The sequence below is a fragment of the Pteropus alecto genome, unplaced genomic scaffold (assembly GCF_000325575.1).
Source record: "Pteropus alecto unplaced genomic scaffold, ASM32557v1 scaffold110, whole genome shotgun sequence".
Taxonomy (NCBI): Eukaryota; Metazoa; Chordata; class Mammalia; order Chiroptera; family Pteropodidae; genus Pteropus; species Pteropus alecto.
In genome coordinates this window covers 1,338,926-1,355,484 of record NW_006431920.1, presented here as the reverse complement: position 1 = coordinate 1,355,484, position 16,559 = coordinate 1,338,926, and the positions used below count along the sequence as shown (strand labels likewise).

The 16,559-nt window shown below is 50.9% G+C and overlaps 1 protein-coding gene across 1 annotated transcript in view; it reads right to left on the bottom strand.

Annotated features, from left to right (window-relative positions):
- NMUR1 (neuromedin U receptor 1) overlaps positions 1-5,752 on the bottom strand; it is an 11,547-nt gene extending 5,795 nt beyond the window's left edge. The window contains exon 1 of the mRNA XM_015585374.2: positions 5,705-5,752. Coding sequence (XP_015440860.1) covers positions 5,705-5,752 — 48 coding nt within the window. The remainder of the gene's footprint in view (positions 1-5,704) is intronic.
- Positions 5,753-16,559: the final 10,807 nt, after the last annotated feature.

Genomic DNA, 16,559 nt, shown 5'->3' with positions numbered 1-16,559 from the left:
ACCCCCACCCGGGCCTCTCCCAACACCCGCCCAAACCTTAGCAGTTGTGCTCCCGAGCGTTTGCCCGGCACTGCCAGGAGCAACTTTATCCCGCGGAACCCTCACAGCGACCCAGTCTGCACATGAGAAAGCGGCCTCGGAGAGGTGAGGTCGCACGTGCTGCTCCCGCCCTGCGACGCGCTGACTTTTAGCACAACGCGCTGATCGCAGTGTCCGTTCGGCCCCACCTCCTCCTGCCCCACGTTTCACACGTGCCTCCAAGGACATCCCACCAGCCGCTGGAAGTGAATGAGCCCCAATGGGTCGCATCCTGCCTCGTAGGCTTCACGCGGGGGTTCCTCTTCCTCCCCCAGGCCCCGGCACAGCAGTCTCCACCCCTGGCCGCCTCGGGTTTTCCAGACCCTGAGTCCAGGTCCCCGTCGCCTCCCAGGACTGCCGGGGGAGCCGCCATTCTCCCTCCAGTCCGTCGTCCCACAGCCCCGTCTTCCCTTCTGTAGGGCCCCCACTTCCTTCCTGGCCCCCCTCACTGTATTCTCTCACCCCCCAGTGCCCTCCCTCTCATCCATTCACACGTTGCCCCTGCCCCTCTCACCCTATCTCGGCGTGTCCACAGGGCGGGAGAGCCATGAGTGCGGGGACCCCCAGGCTTCTCCTGCTCCCCCAACCGTGTGCATGTAAAGCCCAGCAAGGGGCACCTTCCCTGCTCTGCCCCCTCCTCCAGCCGGCTCTTCGCTGGAAGTTATCTCATCAGGAACTTGCTAAGGATCCTAGAAATGGGGACCCCACGGACTAAAATGCTGGCTCTTGAGCCTCTTCCCAGGGTCTGATGCACTTAGTCTGGGTGAGGTCCAGAAAGCCTCGTTTTTGACAAACGCTTCCAGAGAGCTCCAGGCCCCAGAATCATACTTTGAGAAGCCCCGGGCCCCAGAAAGGCTGCTGGTGAGCTGTGTGAGTGGGAAGAGACGCAGCCACTGCGCCTGCGCGGTTCCCCTTCCTGTGGACCGGACTAACCACCCTTTCCACTGCCAGCAGGAGTCCGAGCTCAAAATTTAGCTCAGGCTGGCGCCCGGTCAGCACTCGAGAAAGTCAGGTAAGATTACCCCCATCTAGTGACAACTGGAAGTGGGGCCTTGGTGCTCCTAGACTTTCCCTGCCATACGTCTCTCCCCATGAGTCACTGTCAGAGCCTCTGCCAGACCTGCCTTCCCAGGAACTCAGGGTATAAACAAAGCTCTAGACACAGGGAGGTCACGGCAGTGTGGGAGTGCAGATGGTTCCCAAGTCCTTGGGGTTAAGGACCTTGGAGTGTCCCAGAGAGTTAACTACTCAGCCCCAGATGAAGGAGCCTGGTGGACCCTTCAGGATCAGAGCTGGTATCACATCAGATGAGGGGCAGGCAGCATGGCTGGGAAACAGCCTGCCATGGGGGCACAGACAGCACTTAGCATGGGATGAGCGTTGTCAGCCTCCGCCCCCATCACAGGAACATACTTACGTACACCACGCTGACGGCTTTGCACAGACTCTGAGCAACCTGACACCCCCATGGACCCTTTGGAGGTGCTCAGAGCCCAGAAATGATGGGGAAGGACCCATCTCTGCCTGACAGAGGCAGATTGGCTCCCACAGGTCAGGGCTTCCTGCAGCTGGCTGCATCCCTCACAGCATTAACAGCCATCAAAGACCACCTCGGGCCAAAGGCAGCCCCCTAAAAGGAGAGGCCCAGTGGCCATTGTGGCTGTAGCACTGTCCAGAGGGCCCTGGGCTTGAGACCACCATGGTGGCATGTTCCGTCAGGTCCCAGAGACATCCTGCTCCCTCCCTCCTCCATCCTGAGGTGGCGTCCCCAGAGCCATGTTCATCCAGGGACCCCCTCAGGGCTGAGGCCTGGAGTAAATACCCCTCAGGTGTTCTGGGTGTATACCTCATCTCCTGAGCTTGGCTGATGCTTGTCTACCCAGACTAGGGCACTAAGGGCAGACTCCACACGACAGCAGATCTGCCCAGGGAGGGCTGCTGGGCCCTCCAGGGGCTGGTCATGGTACCTCCCAGGCTCTGGAGCGTGTGCAGGGCTCACGGGCCTGAGGCATGTGACTAGCCCCACAGCCCCTCCTCGCCCTGCCGACCCCTGAGCTTTTCCCCAGGGAGTGGTGTTGGTACCAGTTTGCTCTAGAACTTTTGGTAAAAATTCAAGAGTTCCCTAGCTGGGGCTTGGTGCCTTCCAGGGGTCACAGCATGTGTGTGTGCAGCTCTGAGAGGCTGTGAGATGAGACAAAAGTTTTATTATCTTTGTAAGGCTGTAGAGGGGCACGTTGCTTAGTCGTTCTATGCCCCAATTTCCTCATCTGTGAAATGGGGATGACGACAGACCTCCTTCGTAAGGTTATTGTGAGGACTGAATAAAATGAATGCTTTCAGCCGGCACTCGATGGCTATTTTTCAAATAAACGAGAATAGATGTGTGTCTCAGAAACCTGGTACATTTCTGAACAAAAGGAAGTGAGTGATTGTTAATATTTTTCTTCAAGGCAGCAAGAGAAAATAACTGAGGGGTTTCTTTCTTCATCCCCTCAGAAGAGCAGGCTGCAGAGAGAGAAACTGAAGGACAAAGAGGCTACACACTGGGGCCAGGCCCCATGCATCTGTAGTGGCCGAGGCAGTTCTTGTCCTTCTTTGGGTAGCCTTCTTGCTAAGACCCTGCCTTCCGGCCACTCATGTTCCCAGAAAGCTCTCAAGTCTATTTGTATGGAAGCGCTATAAACAAGGACGGGACGAAGGGGGGCTTTGCTCAGGCAGAACTACTCAGGCTGAGCCCCTGCCACAGGGACAGACCTAGCCTCGCTAGGCGAGTCTATTTGTATGGAAGCGCTATAAACAAGGACGGTACGAAGGGGACTTTGCTCGGGCAGAACTACTCAGGCTGAGCCCCTGCTACAGGGACAGACCTAGCCTCGCTAGGCACCCCCAGGAGGACCCCGGCCCCCACGCTGCTCCAGGCCCTGCTCTTTTCCGGAGCAGACATCATTTCTGAACAGGAAAGGGGCAGAGGCCTCCTCTGAGGTGAAGGAGGGCGGCTGCAGCAAGAGTAAGGACTTGGCTGTGGACAGCTTGTGTGACCTGGGGCAAATCCCTCCCCTCTTCAACTTCAGCTTCCTCACCTGTAGAATGGGGACCTGTATCCCCTTCACAGAGCTGATGAGAGGAGAACCAGTTGGGGTCTGTGCAGCAGCCGGCCAGAGGCCAGTGTGCAGCCCACAGCCTGGGGAGTGATCCTGGCCTGATTCTGAAGTTGACAGCGGTTGTCTCTGGGGGATAGACTAGAATGGGAAGTGAGGAGGTAATTCTTTCTGCTTTCAGTTAAAAAAAAATTGTGTAATAGTCAACATTTGTTCCTCATATGAAAATTATATGTGTAGATACACAGTTCTTTCTTTAATTCTGGTGACTCATCTCTGGCCAAGCTCTTTCTCTCTTCAGATGATCGGTACGGTCAGGCCTAGTCTGGGCAGAGCCTTCCAAAGGCAGCTTGGGAAACTTGGACACAGATACGTGCTCACTCTCACTCTCGGCCAGTCCCATGCCCCAGTGCACTGGAGGCCACCTCCATATCACCACCGTTTTGTCATCCTGATTGTCACACTCTCTGCCAGGCCCAGTGTGAGGAATGAGGGGCCAAACACAGCTCACTTTCCTGCCCAACCTTCGCTGCCAGGCGCCTAGCCTTCTGCCCCACGGTCCCCATCCTGGCCTCTGGCCAAAAGCCTAGGCCCTGATTGTGTCCCCTGAGTGGTCCCCACGTGGGGGCAGCACCCACCCCCGCCAGCGGGGGTCTGTGGGCACTAACCAGGCTTCCATATTGTTTCAGTTCAGCCCCAATCCTCAGCGGAGGGAGCACAATTCGCACCCACTCCTGCAAAGCCCTGTTCTTGACTAAACACACACCTCACTGAGTGACCTAAAAGACAGCACAGCCCTGGCTGGATCCCTGTGCCCCAGCTGTCTGCGTGAGCTGTGGGGCCTCATTTCTCTCACCCATCAAATAGGGGTGACCATCCTTAGCCCATTGCCGTGCGAATGAAATAATAATTCTTATAGGCTCCCAGGAACATGTGGAGTTTTTAATGACAAGACACATTCCAGAAAAATTTTGCAAGAATAGTACAAAGAACTCTTTGTCCTAAACCATTTGAGAGTACGTTGCTGACCTGAAGCCCAGGCTCCCTAAAAACTGTAGCGTGTACTTCCTGCGGGCGGAAATCTCGTCTGTCACCGCAGCGCAGCCATCAACATCGGAACTTCAGAGTGAGCCATTGCTGCCAGCTAATCCTCAGACCCTTGCCAGTTCCGCCAGTTGTCCCAGTCTAGAACAGTACTTCCATCTTCCCTTGGCTTTCATGGCCTTGACATTTTTTAAGATTACAGGCCAGTTGTTTTGTAGGATTTCTCTCAATTATGGTTTGTCTAATATTTCCTCATGATAGATTCAGGTTGCCCATTTGGGGAGGGCATATCTTAGGAAGGGGATGTGTTCCTTTTATTGCATTCCATGAGGTAGCACACAGTTCTGATTTGGTCCATTACTAAAGATGGTAACTTTATTCCCTTGATTAAAGGGCTGCTGCCAGCTCCCACATAAATCAGACCAGGCCAAGCCACAGCCCTGCTGAAAAATCCTCCCCAAGTCTCTTGGAATAATCCCAAGTTTAACTCAGCCTGCAGCCCAGCCTTGCCCACCTCTGCTCCCCTTCCCATTTCCTGAGCACCCCCAGACCACTCTGTGCCACCTCAGGGCCTTTGCACGTGCCCATTGGACTCCCTTTCCTGGCTCTTTGCCTGGCACCTTCTCGTCCTTCAGGGCTCCAACCACACACTTTGACGTGCCACCACCCCAAAAATCCTTCTACTAAATCTCCTGTTTATAGCCTTCGTGGAACTGATCACAGTCTGGAATGATCTTTATTGTTTGATTCTTAGTTATTGTCAGCCTCCCTTCTCTGGTCAGGAAGTCCCAGGAGAACTGAGAAACCAAACAGAAGTCCAGATTTAGAGGACACGGGTAGAGGGAGAGCCAGCGGGGCTGACTGTGGAAAGTCGGGGGTGGTTAGCCCGGCTGCACAGGACGGCTCCTGTAGAACTAAATGAAACGAATGGGGATAACATAGAGGGATGGGCGCTGCCACCAAGTGGGGTGACACGACCTGAACAAATGACAGAAATCTAGATGAAGTCTAGACCATCACCCCCAGGCTGTGCCATCTTGATTTTGCCCTTCTCCTGAGTGACCCAGCTCCAAACCCAGTTCCCGCATGGCTTCGCCAGGCCCTGGGTCTGCATCTTGGCAGGTGCTAGACTTCCTCCCGCACAGGGCCTTCATCATCTCCAGGGCACACATACCCAACAGGGGCTGCAGCGGACATCTAAGCCCCCAAGGAGCAGGCGCTCAGGAGCAGAACAGGCCACCTGGCTTCAGGCTGGGAGAAGTGGGGAGGTCACCTGGCCTGCTGTATCCAAGATGCTCCACTAGGGGCACGACCCACTTGCCTTGAAACTTTCTGGAAGGAACAGTCCTAAGGGTTTTCCACCTGACCCCCGGTACTCCTTCCTCCCCATGACCTGGGACCCCGTCCCTAAGCCTTCCTCGCCAGGATCTTCCCCTTCTAGCGCAGAGCCCCTCTGACTTGCGGCCTTCCCGCCTCTGACTCACGTTCCTCCTCCCGACCCGATTCTCCAGCTGCGGACCAGGGACGCCCATTCGCCGTGATTGAGGGGACTCCCGCCCTCTCGCTAGTCACCTGTAGTCCTGCGCCTGCCGGTGGTGGTGTGGGGGGAGGGGGGTCCACTGAGGCTGGGAAGGACAAGGGTAGTGTCTCTATGGGCTCTCACCTGCGTCCAGTAGGTAGTCACTGAAGCAGGCGGAAGAGGGGCTTGGGGGACAGGTGAGGCTGTCTGGTGGAGCCCAGTTGTCAGTCTGGACTGTCTGTCGGAGTCACCTAACAGCTGATTGCAACTTCAGAGTTTCTGAGCCAGCAGCGCTGCTGCGGTGAGGCCCGAGAATGCGCATCCCCAACGAGATCCCAGGCGAGGGCGGAACTACTGGCGAGGACCGCACTTTGAGAACCGCTGGTGCGGACGTTCGACGCCCGGGTTTCAGGCGTCGGGGAACTGGGTTCCAACCGCAAATCTGCCCCCTGCTGGCAAGTGGCCTCTTAAACCAAAGAAATCGCTTTTTCGGCCTCAAGTTTTTTGTTAGAGAGATAACTAATATGTTTATCTCCAGAGGTGGTTGTAAAAATTAAGTTGAGGCAATTTGGGTAAATTATTTAGCATAGTTCTTGGCACATATTAAGACTAGGGAAAAGTTATTTTCTAATTGGTTGAGGTGTGGGAATTTGGCTGGAAGGAAGCTGCCGTTTGGAGTTGTTGTTTTCTTTTTTCTTTCTTTTTTTTTTTTTTTAAAGAAGCCTAAAAGAATTATTTGTCTTTTAAAAACATGTACCTGTGCAATCTTGGTTAAAATTTAGTTTAAAAATTACATGAGATTTAATACCATGAAAAAAGAGACATGAAAAGCACTTTCATAGTTTAAACATGGAAAAATCTGTAGCCAATGGTGTCATTATTCCCAATTATTCACTCTGCCTTCCTGAAAGGGGATTACACAATCTCACCCACTGCTCTGCGATTTGCAGTGCCTCCTGAAGAAGGACTATCTGCCTAGCCCCACTGACCTTGGCCTTGACTGCCTTTGCCAGTGGCATGTGTGTAGACATGACCTGTGGCATGTCCAGCAGAACTTGAAGAGATAGTGCTTATTTCCACCTGCTCACTTGCTCTTGACCTCTGCCACAAGATCGACATGTGTCCAGTGGGGGCTGTTCCTTTAGCTTATATTCTAGAACGAAGAATTACAGCTACAGCTGACCCACAGCCAAAAGGAACCAAGTCCCAACTAACCTGTGAAGGAAGTATAAGACAGGCAAGAGATGAGCCTTTGTGGCTGAGCTACTAAGATGTTGGGGTATGTTGTTATGCAGTTATACCTGGTGATAATGAACTGAAAAACATACTATAATAGACAACTGGCCAAATAAGTATGGTGTGTATGTATATGACAGATACAAACATAAAGTCATATTTTAAATTATGTTAAATTTAAATGTATATTTCAATGTATAAAGCTATTAAAATTATATTCGAGGATATAGGAAATTGCTCAAAATATTTTTAATAAGTAAAAAAAGCAAAGTTTCAAACTGAAAAATTTTAAAACAATGAGATTCCAATTTTGCAAATAAAAATAGATCTTGTATTTATTGGTTGAGGTAAATTGGGTGGTAACTTTGACTAGAAAAAAAAAAGAATTGTGGGAAAAAAAGACACCTAAATGTTAGTAGTGGTTGTCTCAAGATGGTAGAATTAGAGAGGGTGGTTATGCTCCTTTATGCTCATCTATACTCTTCAACTTGTCAATAATAACCATGTCATGCTTTTTTTAATCTAGAAAGATAGTTATACTGTGCACATATGTTTAAAAGAATCAATAGCTGATGGTAGTGTGGAGGGCAGGGAGGCCTGGGAAGGCAGCAGGGTCCAGGGTCCCAGTAGGTCCTGGTGAGGCACAGATGGGGGGAGGTGGGCCTCTCACAGTCTCCTTATACCCCAGGCACCCCAGGCACAGGCCTAAACCTTAAGGTCCTGTGAGAAGATGTGTGGCTTGAAAAAAAAAAAAAAGATTGACTCCAAACATAAAAATAGAAGTAATCCCTGGATCGATAAATGTTAATAATGAATGTTAATAATTGTTTAAATGTCTAAAATTTGTAACCTCAAAAAGTCAATTGCAATGACTGCTTAATAAGTACAGGTTGCCATTTGGGATGATGAAAAAGTTCTGGGACTAAATAGTAGTGATGTTCATATTACATTGTGACTGTACTTACTGCTACTGAGTGTACATTTTTAAAATGATTAAAATGGTAAGTTTTACGTGATGTGTATTTGACCTTCAAAAAAAAACCTTCAACTACAGTGCAAGTCAACTCTTATAGAATTCTATGGAACCCACGTTTGATACGGGGATGGGTGACCTTCAGTGTATCATATGATGTCAGTCAGACTCCAAAATAAAATTGCCCCATAGGAGGCAGTGGTTGTTAATGATCCATATTCTGTCACTGGGCACCTTGTGGTGTGTAGCTTTTGGGGCGGGGGGGATGAGGGTGAGATATGGGACACAAACCTCCTCCTCGCGCTGTACAATGGGATCTGGTTCTAAGCCCCAGATCCTGAGAGGGACCAGCTGCCTACAGAGCCAGGAGCCTGCATCAAGGGTGGCACTGTCCTGCAATGCCACAGAACCAGCACTGAGGGGCAGCAGAGAACCAGGTCAGACTGGGAGGGCATCTGGGAGCTGTCCCCACATCCCCGGCTCTCCCCACTCCCATTCCCCTACCACCAGGACGGTCACTTCAGTTTGATTTTCAGAAGATGGTGCCATTTCTCAAAAGGAAATTACTTAGCAAGTAAAACCTCAGTGTTTCACCAGCTCCTTCCAGTAGAATATTCAAGAATATTCAAGATAGGTCAGTTTTTACATATTTAACACATTCTGTCATTTAAAACATGTTTTCAACTTCTCTATAGCCAATCTATGGCTAATTTTAGGGACTGACCTAATAAAACTCACATCTTATTTTTGTGGGTTATCAGTTTAAGATTTTTTTCACCTGATAGTCATCATGCTGACATCTTTAAGGGGCTAGAAACTTTAAAAGTAAGACTGGTGGCAAAGACCACTTTTCCATAGAACTGAGCAGGCTAACTTTGGTACAAACAGAAGCACTCTGAGAAGACTATGCCATATAAAGCAGTGATAGTTGCAGGTCTCTTCTGAGATGGCTTAACTACAGTTTAGCAAAACATCTCAAAACTTGAGTAGTTTAAAGCAACTATTATTATTATTATTATTATTATTATTATTATTAATTGGGCTGGGCTCAGCTGTGTGGTTCTTCCACTAGTCTATGAGGCTGCAGTCAGCAGGCAGATGGGCTGGGGGCTGCACAGTCCAGGTCCCAGGTGGCCCCACTCACACATCTGGCATTTGGCTGGGGTGATGAGGGTAACTGGGCCACACTAATCTCAGAATCCAGCATGCCAGACTTCTTCATTTGGAAGCTGGGCTCAAAAAGAGTTAGAGAAGCCAAGCCCCAGTGCACGAACACTTCCTAAGCCTCTGCTTGTGTCATATTTCCTACTGTCCCCTTGACTAAAGTAAGTCACATGGCCAAAGCCCTGATCAGGGGTAGAGAAAATAGAGTCTATCTTTTAACAGAAAGAGCTTCAAAAAATATCCACCACATGCTCTTTCTCCTCTCCTGCCACTACCAAGGACATCCTTATCCAGGCAGGGATGGATGGCAGCCCCGACCCCCCACCCTATACCCCTGTGATCAAGTTCAAGGAAATTAAATTTGCATTTCCCCAGGTGTGTCTGGCAGAAAGCCGATCCCATGAAGTAAGGTGTTATGACTGAATTGTGTCCCCCAAAATTTATATAATGAAGCTCTAACTCCCCAGTGTGAGTGTATTTAGAGATAAGGCCTTTAAGAAGGTAATTTGGTTAAATGAGGTCATAATAGGACCGTAATCCAAAAGGACCAATATCCAATAGGACCCAAGAAGAAGAGACACCAGAGCACACATGCACTCTTCTGTCTCTCTCTCTGTCTCTCTCCCTCTCTCCCCCTCTCATCTCCATGTATGCCATGCGAGGACACACCCAAAGGCAGCTGTCTGCAAGCCAAGAAGACAAGTCTCATCAGAAACCATCCCTGCCAACACCTTGATCTTAGACTTCAAGCTTCCAGAACTGTAGAAAATAAATCCCTGTTGTTGCAGCCACTCGGTCTGTGGCATTTTGTCATGGCAGCCTGAGATGACTAAAAAGGTTCCTTGCTTCAATAAGTGTGGGAAGTGCATGTTCGATACCGATACCCACCCTCGGAATTGCACAGAGCTCTACAGCCCGTTAAAGGCTCTGAGAAGTTCTTCGGCCAAGAAACCTATAGTTTTAAAACAGTGTTTCCCTGCTTTATTGGAACATAGATCCTTTTCCAATACCTATGATCACTATCTAAGCTGTATTCATGTCTAGGTCTGTTGTAACAACCACCCGCAAACTTGATGGCTTTATTCTCTCGCTGTTCTGGAGACCAGACTTCAGAAATCGAGGTCTTGGCAGGATCAGCTCCTTCTGGAGCCCCAAGGGAGATTCCTCCACGCCTCTCTCCTGGCTTCTGGTGGTTGCTGGCGACCTCAGTGTTCCTGGACTTAAGGATGCTTCCGTCACCCCCATCTCTGCCTCTGTCTTCATATGGCCTTCCTTTCTGTGTCTCATTCTCAACTCCTTTCTCTTATGACGGCCCCAGTCATTGGGTTTAGGGCCCCAGTCATCAGATTTAGGCCTCACCCTAAATCCGGGAGGATCTCATTTGAAGATCCTTAACTTAATTACACCTGCAAAAAATGCTTATTACAAAAAAGGTCACATTCTAAAGTTGCAGGTGGACACGTCTTTTGAGGACCACAACTGAATCCACTTCAGAAGCCAAGGACACCCATGGTGGCTGGCTGAGTGTGGACACAGAGCAGAGGTGAGCGGGACCCCTCCAGGTATTTGCAAGCTGAGAGTCCATTCCCTCCAGGGGATACGCTGGGAAGAGCACTCTGACCCCTACAATGCTGGATCCCCAAATCCTCATTTCGGAAACTTGGAGCTGACCACATGACTGTTTGGGGTGGGTCAGGACTTACTGTTCACTCAAAATCTGACTGGACTTCGGGGCTTGTCTTTCTGTAAAACATTTGCAAAAACTGATGCTTCTCCACTGTGGCAATGTAGCAGGCAGGGCAGGCCCTTACAGGGCTGTGCTTCTAGAGGCTTTTTTTCTTTCTTTTTTTAAAGCTCTGCTTCCTCCCCAAAGCTCTGCTTCCTCTACGTCTCTCTCCTGCGCTCCCGCAGCCTTTGGGAGGAAGCGAGACCTCCTCCTTCCAGTGATAGGCTTCCAGGATCGGCCAGGTGGTTTCCACTGCTTGGCACCTCTTGCTGCCCTTCTGTCCAACACCTGGATTGCATCTCAGCCCGCCCAACCCTCCTCCTCTGTCTGCCATACGGAAGATGAATTTCAGAACCTGGAGGTGCCTGGAGTGGAAAGAACCAGAGAAGGCTCAGATCTTAGAGGTGCGGCTCAGGAAGTCGGCGCATGCGCATTTTTAGGGGGCGGGGCCCACGCCTTTCATCAATTCTCCAAATTGCTTCTTCCTGACTTAGGCTGAAACCCACCACTTTAGAGCTGAGGCTCAGTGGGTAACTCTCCCTTAGGGCAGTATCCCCGAGGAAACTTGCTCTGAGGTGTGAGAACCTCTCTCCCCATCCCTTCTATGTTGAGGGGCCCCTGGTGGGAGGAGAAAAGGCACAGCAGCGAGTCTTGGTTCCGGAAGACACAGACTATCCAAACAGGGTCAACCATCCACCGGATGCCCGGGGATGGAACAAAGCCGCCACCACCCCGGAGATGACTAGCAGATCCCTGGGGCTGGCAGAGAGCTGGGAAGCCTGAGGGCAAAACTGTGTGTCACTCACCCCACAGTTTGGCGTCTGGCTGGCCCTGTCCGTAAGCCTTGCCGACATCCTCGGCCCGGGAAGCCTGCGCACTTCTGAGGATATGCATTTGGCCCACTGGGCTGTGTTGTAACAACAGATCAGTGACTTGTCTCTCAAATTGGATGATAAATTTTTTGCCGGCGGACGCCTAGCTTTAACTTCTTTGGGATTCGATCTGAGGGCCTAAGCCTGTGCTCAAGAGCACCGTATGCTCCACTCAGGCGGCCACGCCAAATGCCACCCACCGGGGGCTTAAACAGCGGGAATGTATTTTCTCACAGTTCCAGAGGGCGAAGTCAGAAATCAAGGTGTTAGCAGCGTTCACCTTCTGAGGGCTTCAAGAGAAGATGCTGATCCCGGCCTCTCTCCTTGGGTTATAAGTGGCCATCTTAGTTCGTGTGTATCTGTGTCCAAACTGCCCCTTCTTACAAGGACACCAGTCCTATCGGGGCGGGGCCCACGAATGGCCTCATTCCAACTCAGTCGCTCCTTCAAAGGCCCAACCTCCAAGTACAGTCACGTTCTGAGACCCTGGGGGTTAGTTCTCCCACGTATGAATCCTGAGGGGACACAATTCAGACACCTAGGAGTAATATGAGAAGGATGGATGGATGGACACGCAGGCAGAGGGATCACGATCCGACTTGCAGCCTCTCAAGGCTGGTCTGCACAGAGATCCCTCAGAGCTCCCTTAGGCCACTGCACAGCCACCAACCAGGCCTCTGAGAGGCCTGGGGTGCCCCGCTCCTCCTCCCTGGGTCCCCAGGCAGTCCTCCACTGGCCCTGAGTCTTTTCACAGCAGTTATCCTAAGGGTTGGAGAGGCAAGGGTGTGCCCTGGAGATGGGGCTGTTCCAAAGGCTGAGGCAGCCAGTGGGGCTGTGTAGTGGTGTCGGGAGGGCTGAAGCACCCCTTTGTTTTGGAGATGGGGGTGGGAGGGATGGTTTCTCAGTTCAATTGCCCTCCCAGAGTAAAGTGGGCGTTTGGGTGGCCCTAGGAATTCCGTTTGCGCACAAGACCCAGGCTTCTGGGAGATTAAGAAGAAGGAATTTATTTAACTTGCAAATTTGTTTTAATAAAGTAATATTTACTCATTGTTGAAAGGGCAAATGAACAGAAGCTTGAAAGAAAATGCTTGCCCACAATCCGCCACAACTAGAAGTCTCTGACACTGGCTATTCAATTTGTTACTTAAAGGTATTGAGTGCTTTTAACTTTTTAAGATCTTCCCTTAATTCAAGTAATAAATGTTACTATAGAAAAATCAGAAAATGCGGTTCGCCAAAAGAAAACAATTTTAAGTCATAATCCCACTATCTAAAGATAATTTTTTAAATCTGATATTTCTTTGACTACTAATACATTTGAACAATTTCCTGTGTTTGTTATTTAGATTTCTTTGGTGAATAATCTGTTTTCATCTTTTGTATATTGTTATTGGATATCTCATGGTGTCTGATCAATCTGTTGTGTGTGTGTGTGTGTGTGTGTGTTAGAGAGAGAGAGAGAGAGAGAGAGAGAATAACTTATATTGGTTACTTGTAGCAAACTTTTTTCCCCCAGTTTGTGGTTCGCTCTTAAATATTTTAGTGTTTTTGATCTATGTCTACTTTTCCCCTTCAGAATTTCTTTACTGTCTTTTATGTTTAGAAAGTATTTCTCTTACAGAAATCAAAAATTTTCTTTTAGCTTTAATCTCTTTCTCTCTCTTAACCATTTTAAAGCCTAAAACTGAAAGTGGGAAACTAACCCAGTGTTTTTCCAGATACTTAAGCAGTTGTGTTCCTGCAGCATTTTTTAACTCAGCCCTCCGCTGTTCCTGTGTCACCAAGGCCAGTGTCACCTCTGCTCCAGGCCAACCTCCAGGAGACAGACAGACACACACACACACACACACACACACACACACACACACGCCCAGCCCCATAGTCCCCTGGCCACCAGCGCTCACACAAAAGGACTAGCAAACAAGGTGTGACTTCTGCTGTCGTGGAGAAGGTGAGGGGTGTACCTCTGAGACATCAGCGTAAACAACTTAAACATTCCCTCTAGATATTTCTCTTTTCCCTGAGCCTCACCTGCTGCACCCCCAGGGGGGCCCTGACCTTCCTCCCGTTGGGGCGTTGGGGCGCAGCCACCACTAGCTCCATATTCATTTCCCAGGGACTGCAAACCCCGCCCCCTCTCCTGCAGAACAACTGGGCTCTAGTAGGCTCTTGGCCCAAACCCAACTCTTCCCAAACAAAGGCCTGCAGGCTAATGGCATCCACCTCCTTAGAAAGCAGAGTAACAACTGTCTTTTGTCATTTAAGAATGCCTTTGGGGTCTCAGCCCCCATCCCATGGGGCTTATTAACCTCTTTCTTCCAAACAAACCCAGCGTCCTAAGTGGAATTCCCATACCATCTGCTAATGGAGCCCTGGTTGCTCCATCTCCTTAAGTGTCTTGAACATGCAGGAAGTGGGAGTTCTGGGAAGATGGAGAATCTGGAGGTCCCCTTGGAGCAGTGGTGTTCAGAGAGGCCACCGGGAGCCCAGAGCTGGGAAGGGGCGCCCTGCGGAGCAGCCAGCCAAAGACTTAGGCCCCAGGTGTCTTCCCAGGCCCACCCCAAGGTGGTCTCACCAGCAGGCGGGGCCTAAGTTTGCCACCCTTTGCGAGGTGGACAGGACCATAGGGGACAAGCAGACAGGGCCACAGAGCTCCAAAAAGTTCCAGGCCCACACTCCCAGGAGCAGCCACGGGAGGCCGGGGGGTGGCCAGATCCCAGTCACCATCCCAAAGTGGCAGCATCGGAGACTCAGGAGGGTTGGTACACCCCAAATGTGATCACTCAGATTTGTGGAAGCGAAGTTCTGACCCGCTTTCTAAAGGGGTCTTGGTCCCACAGTATCAGTTTTCACAGTTGCGCAGTGGTTGGGAGCATGGACTTGGGCCAGGAAGCTTGGCTCTCATCCTAGTTCTTCCCGCCTGGCCGAGCCACAGTTTCCTCATCTGTAAAATGGGGGTAATAACAGAACTTACCGCAAGGCATCATTGGGAGGATTAGGCAACACACTGAACGCATGTTCACAGTGAAGACTCAATAGCTGATCATCACCAGCAGACTAGGGCTGCTGTGCAAACCAGCACTGACTGGATGCCTTATACCTGAAAGTTATCCTCTCTCGGTTCTGGAGGCCCAGAGTCCAAAGGTGTCAGCGAGGTCACGGCCCCCTGGTGGCGCTGGGAGAGGAAGCTTCCCTGACCTCCTCCACCCCCGGGGCTCCAGGCACTCCTCAGCTTACACCACCATAGTCTCCGTGTCTTCTCCCTTCTCCTTCATCGTGTCATCGGTACCCATGGGATTCTAATGTATGGAAGTGACCGAGAGGGTGACGGGCATGCCCCACCCCACAGAGCCGCGTGGGGAGCCTCAGGGTGGCTAGGAGGCAGGAGGCAGGAGCGAGAGGGCCCAGGCCAGCACCTTCGTGGGAGTTTCCAGGGGAAAAGCAAGACAGGCAGAGCACATGACCTCGGATCGGTTAGTGTGAATAATTCTGTGGACTCTGAGCAATAGCGGGGTCTCTAGTTGCCTGGTACCTGGTCCTGGGGTGACTTAGGGCAGGGGCAATGCTGGCTTGGTAAGAATTAGATAAGAAGGTAGGTAAGGCTCAGCCTTGGATCAGCCCACCTGCCCAGGAAACGAGAGCTCCAGGCAAGCTGACTTACAGGAGGGAGAAATACTTTTGGCCTTGTGATCAATGGTTGCCTGCCAAGTAGACATACAGAACCTAAGAAAACACAGTGAAAATACTTCTCTCTTATAAAGACACCAATCACTGGGTTTAGGACCCACCCTAATTCTAAATGATCTCAAAACCCTTAATTTAATTACATCTGCAAAGACTTAGTCACATTCACAGATTTGAGGGGTTAGGATATGGACATATCTTTTGGGGGGCCACAATTCAACCCAGTTGGCTAGATTGGGTTATAGTTCTGTTTGCTAGTGTAAACTCTGGGGAAGAAATGACAATTTTCGCTTTTTCAGATGATGAGCCCTGCAGTGCTCAGTCTGCAGTGGTGGCTTCAGCTGAACGCCGGAGCCAAGGGAGGAATCGAAGGGAGGGTGTGGGAGGGACTCTGCGGGGTGATTTCTGGACCAGTGTGGACAGAGGTCTTGGGACAGAGAGGTCTGAAGCCCAGGCAGGAGGGAGGTGACATGAGAACAACGACCTCGGTGGCCAGAGGAGCCGGGCTGCTCCGGGGGAGGTAGGGTGGCGGGGCCTCCACTGCGCAGGTGCTCTGGACGACTTTCAGGCAAGGCTGCTATTCCTTAAGCTGCCTGTGACCACTTGTAATGAAAAGCCCCGGCTCAACTTGCTGAATCAATTCGGAAGCAAATTCCTTCCCAGCACGGGTAGTCTTCCGGCTGGGGGCGCTACAGGTGCCGTTTGATCAAGGCTTTGCCCTACTTTTTTGTGATTGCCCTGGCTCCATCATCCTCTGCGTGGGGCTTTTTCTCAGGCCAGGTGCCCTCATGGCCACAAGAGGCCCAACGAGACATGCTTGTGCACAGGAGCAGAGGAGGACCCCATCTTCTGCTAAGGAGCAAGGAAACCTCCCAGAGGCCTTAACAGACCTCACTTTGTTGTCATGACCCCATGGCCAGCATCGCATGAAGGCCTAGTCCTGATCCAGTCACCACTCGGGGAAATGTCTTAGACCATCATGACCCATCCCTCAGGCTGGACTGGGGCCAGACTCCCTATCTCACTATGCCCCCTCCTTGCTATGGGTGCTCCAAATCAATGATTCCATCTGCACATACTACTAGTGCAGCATGGGGTCTGGGGTAACCCATCTCAAAAGCGAAAAGAGTGGGAGGGGCCACCTGATCACCCAGGGAGCCTGGCA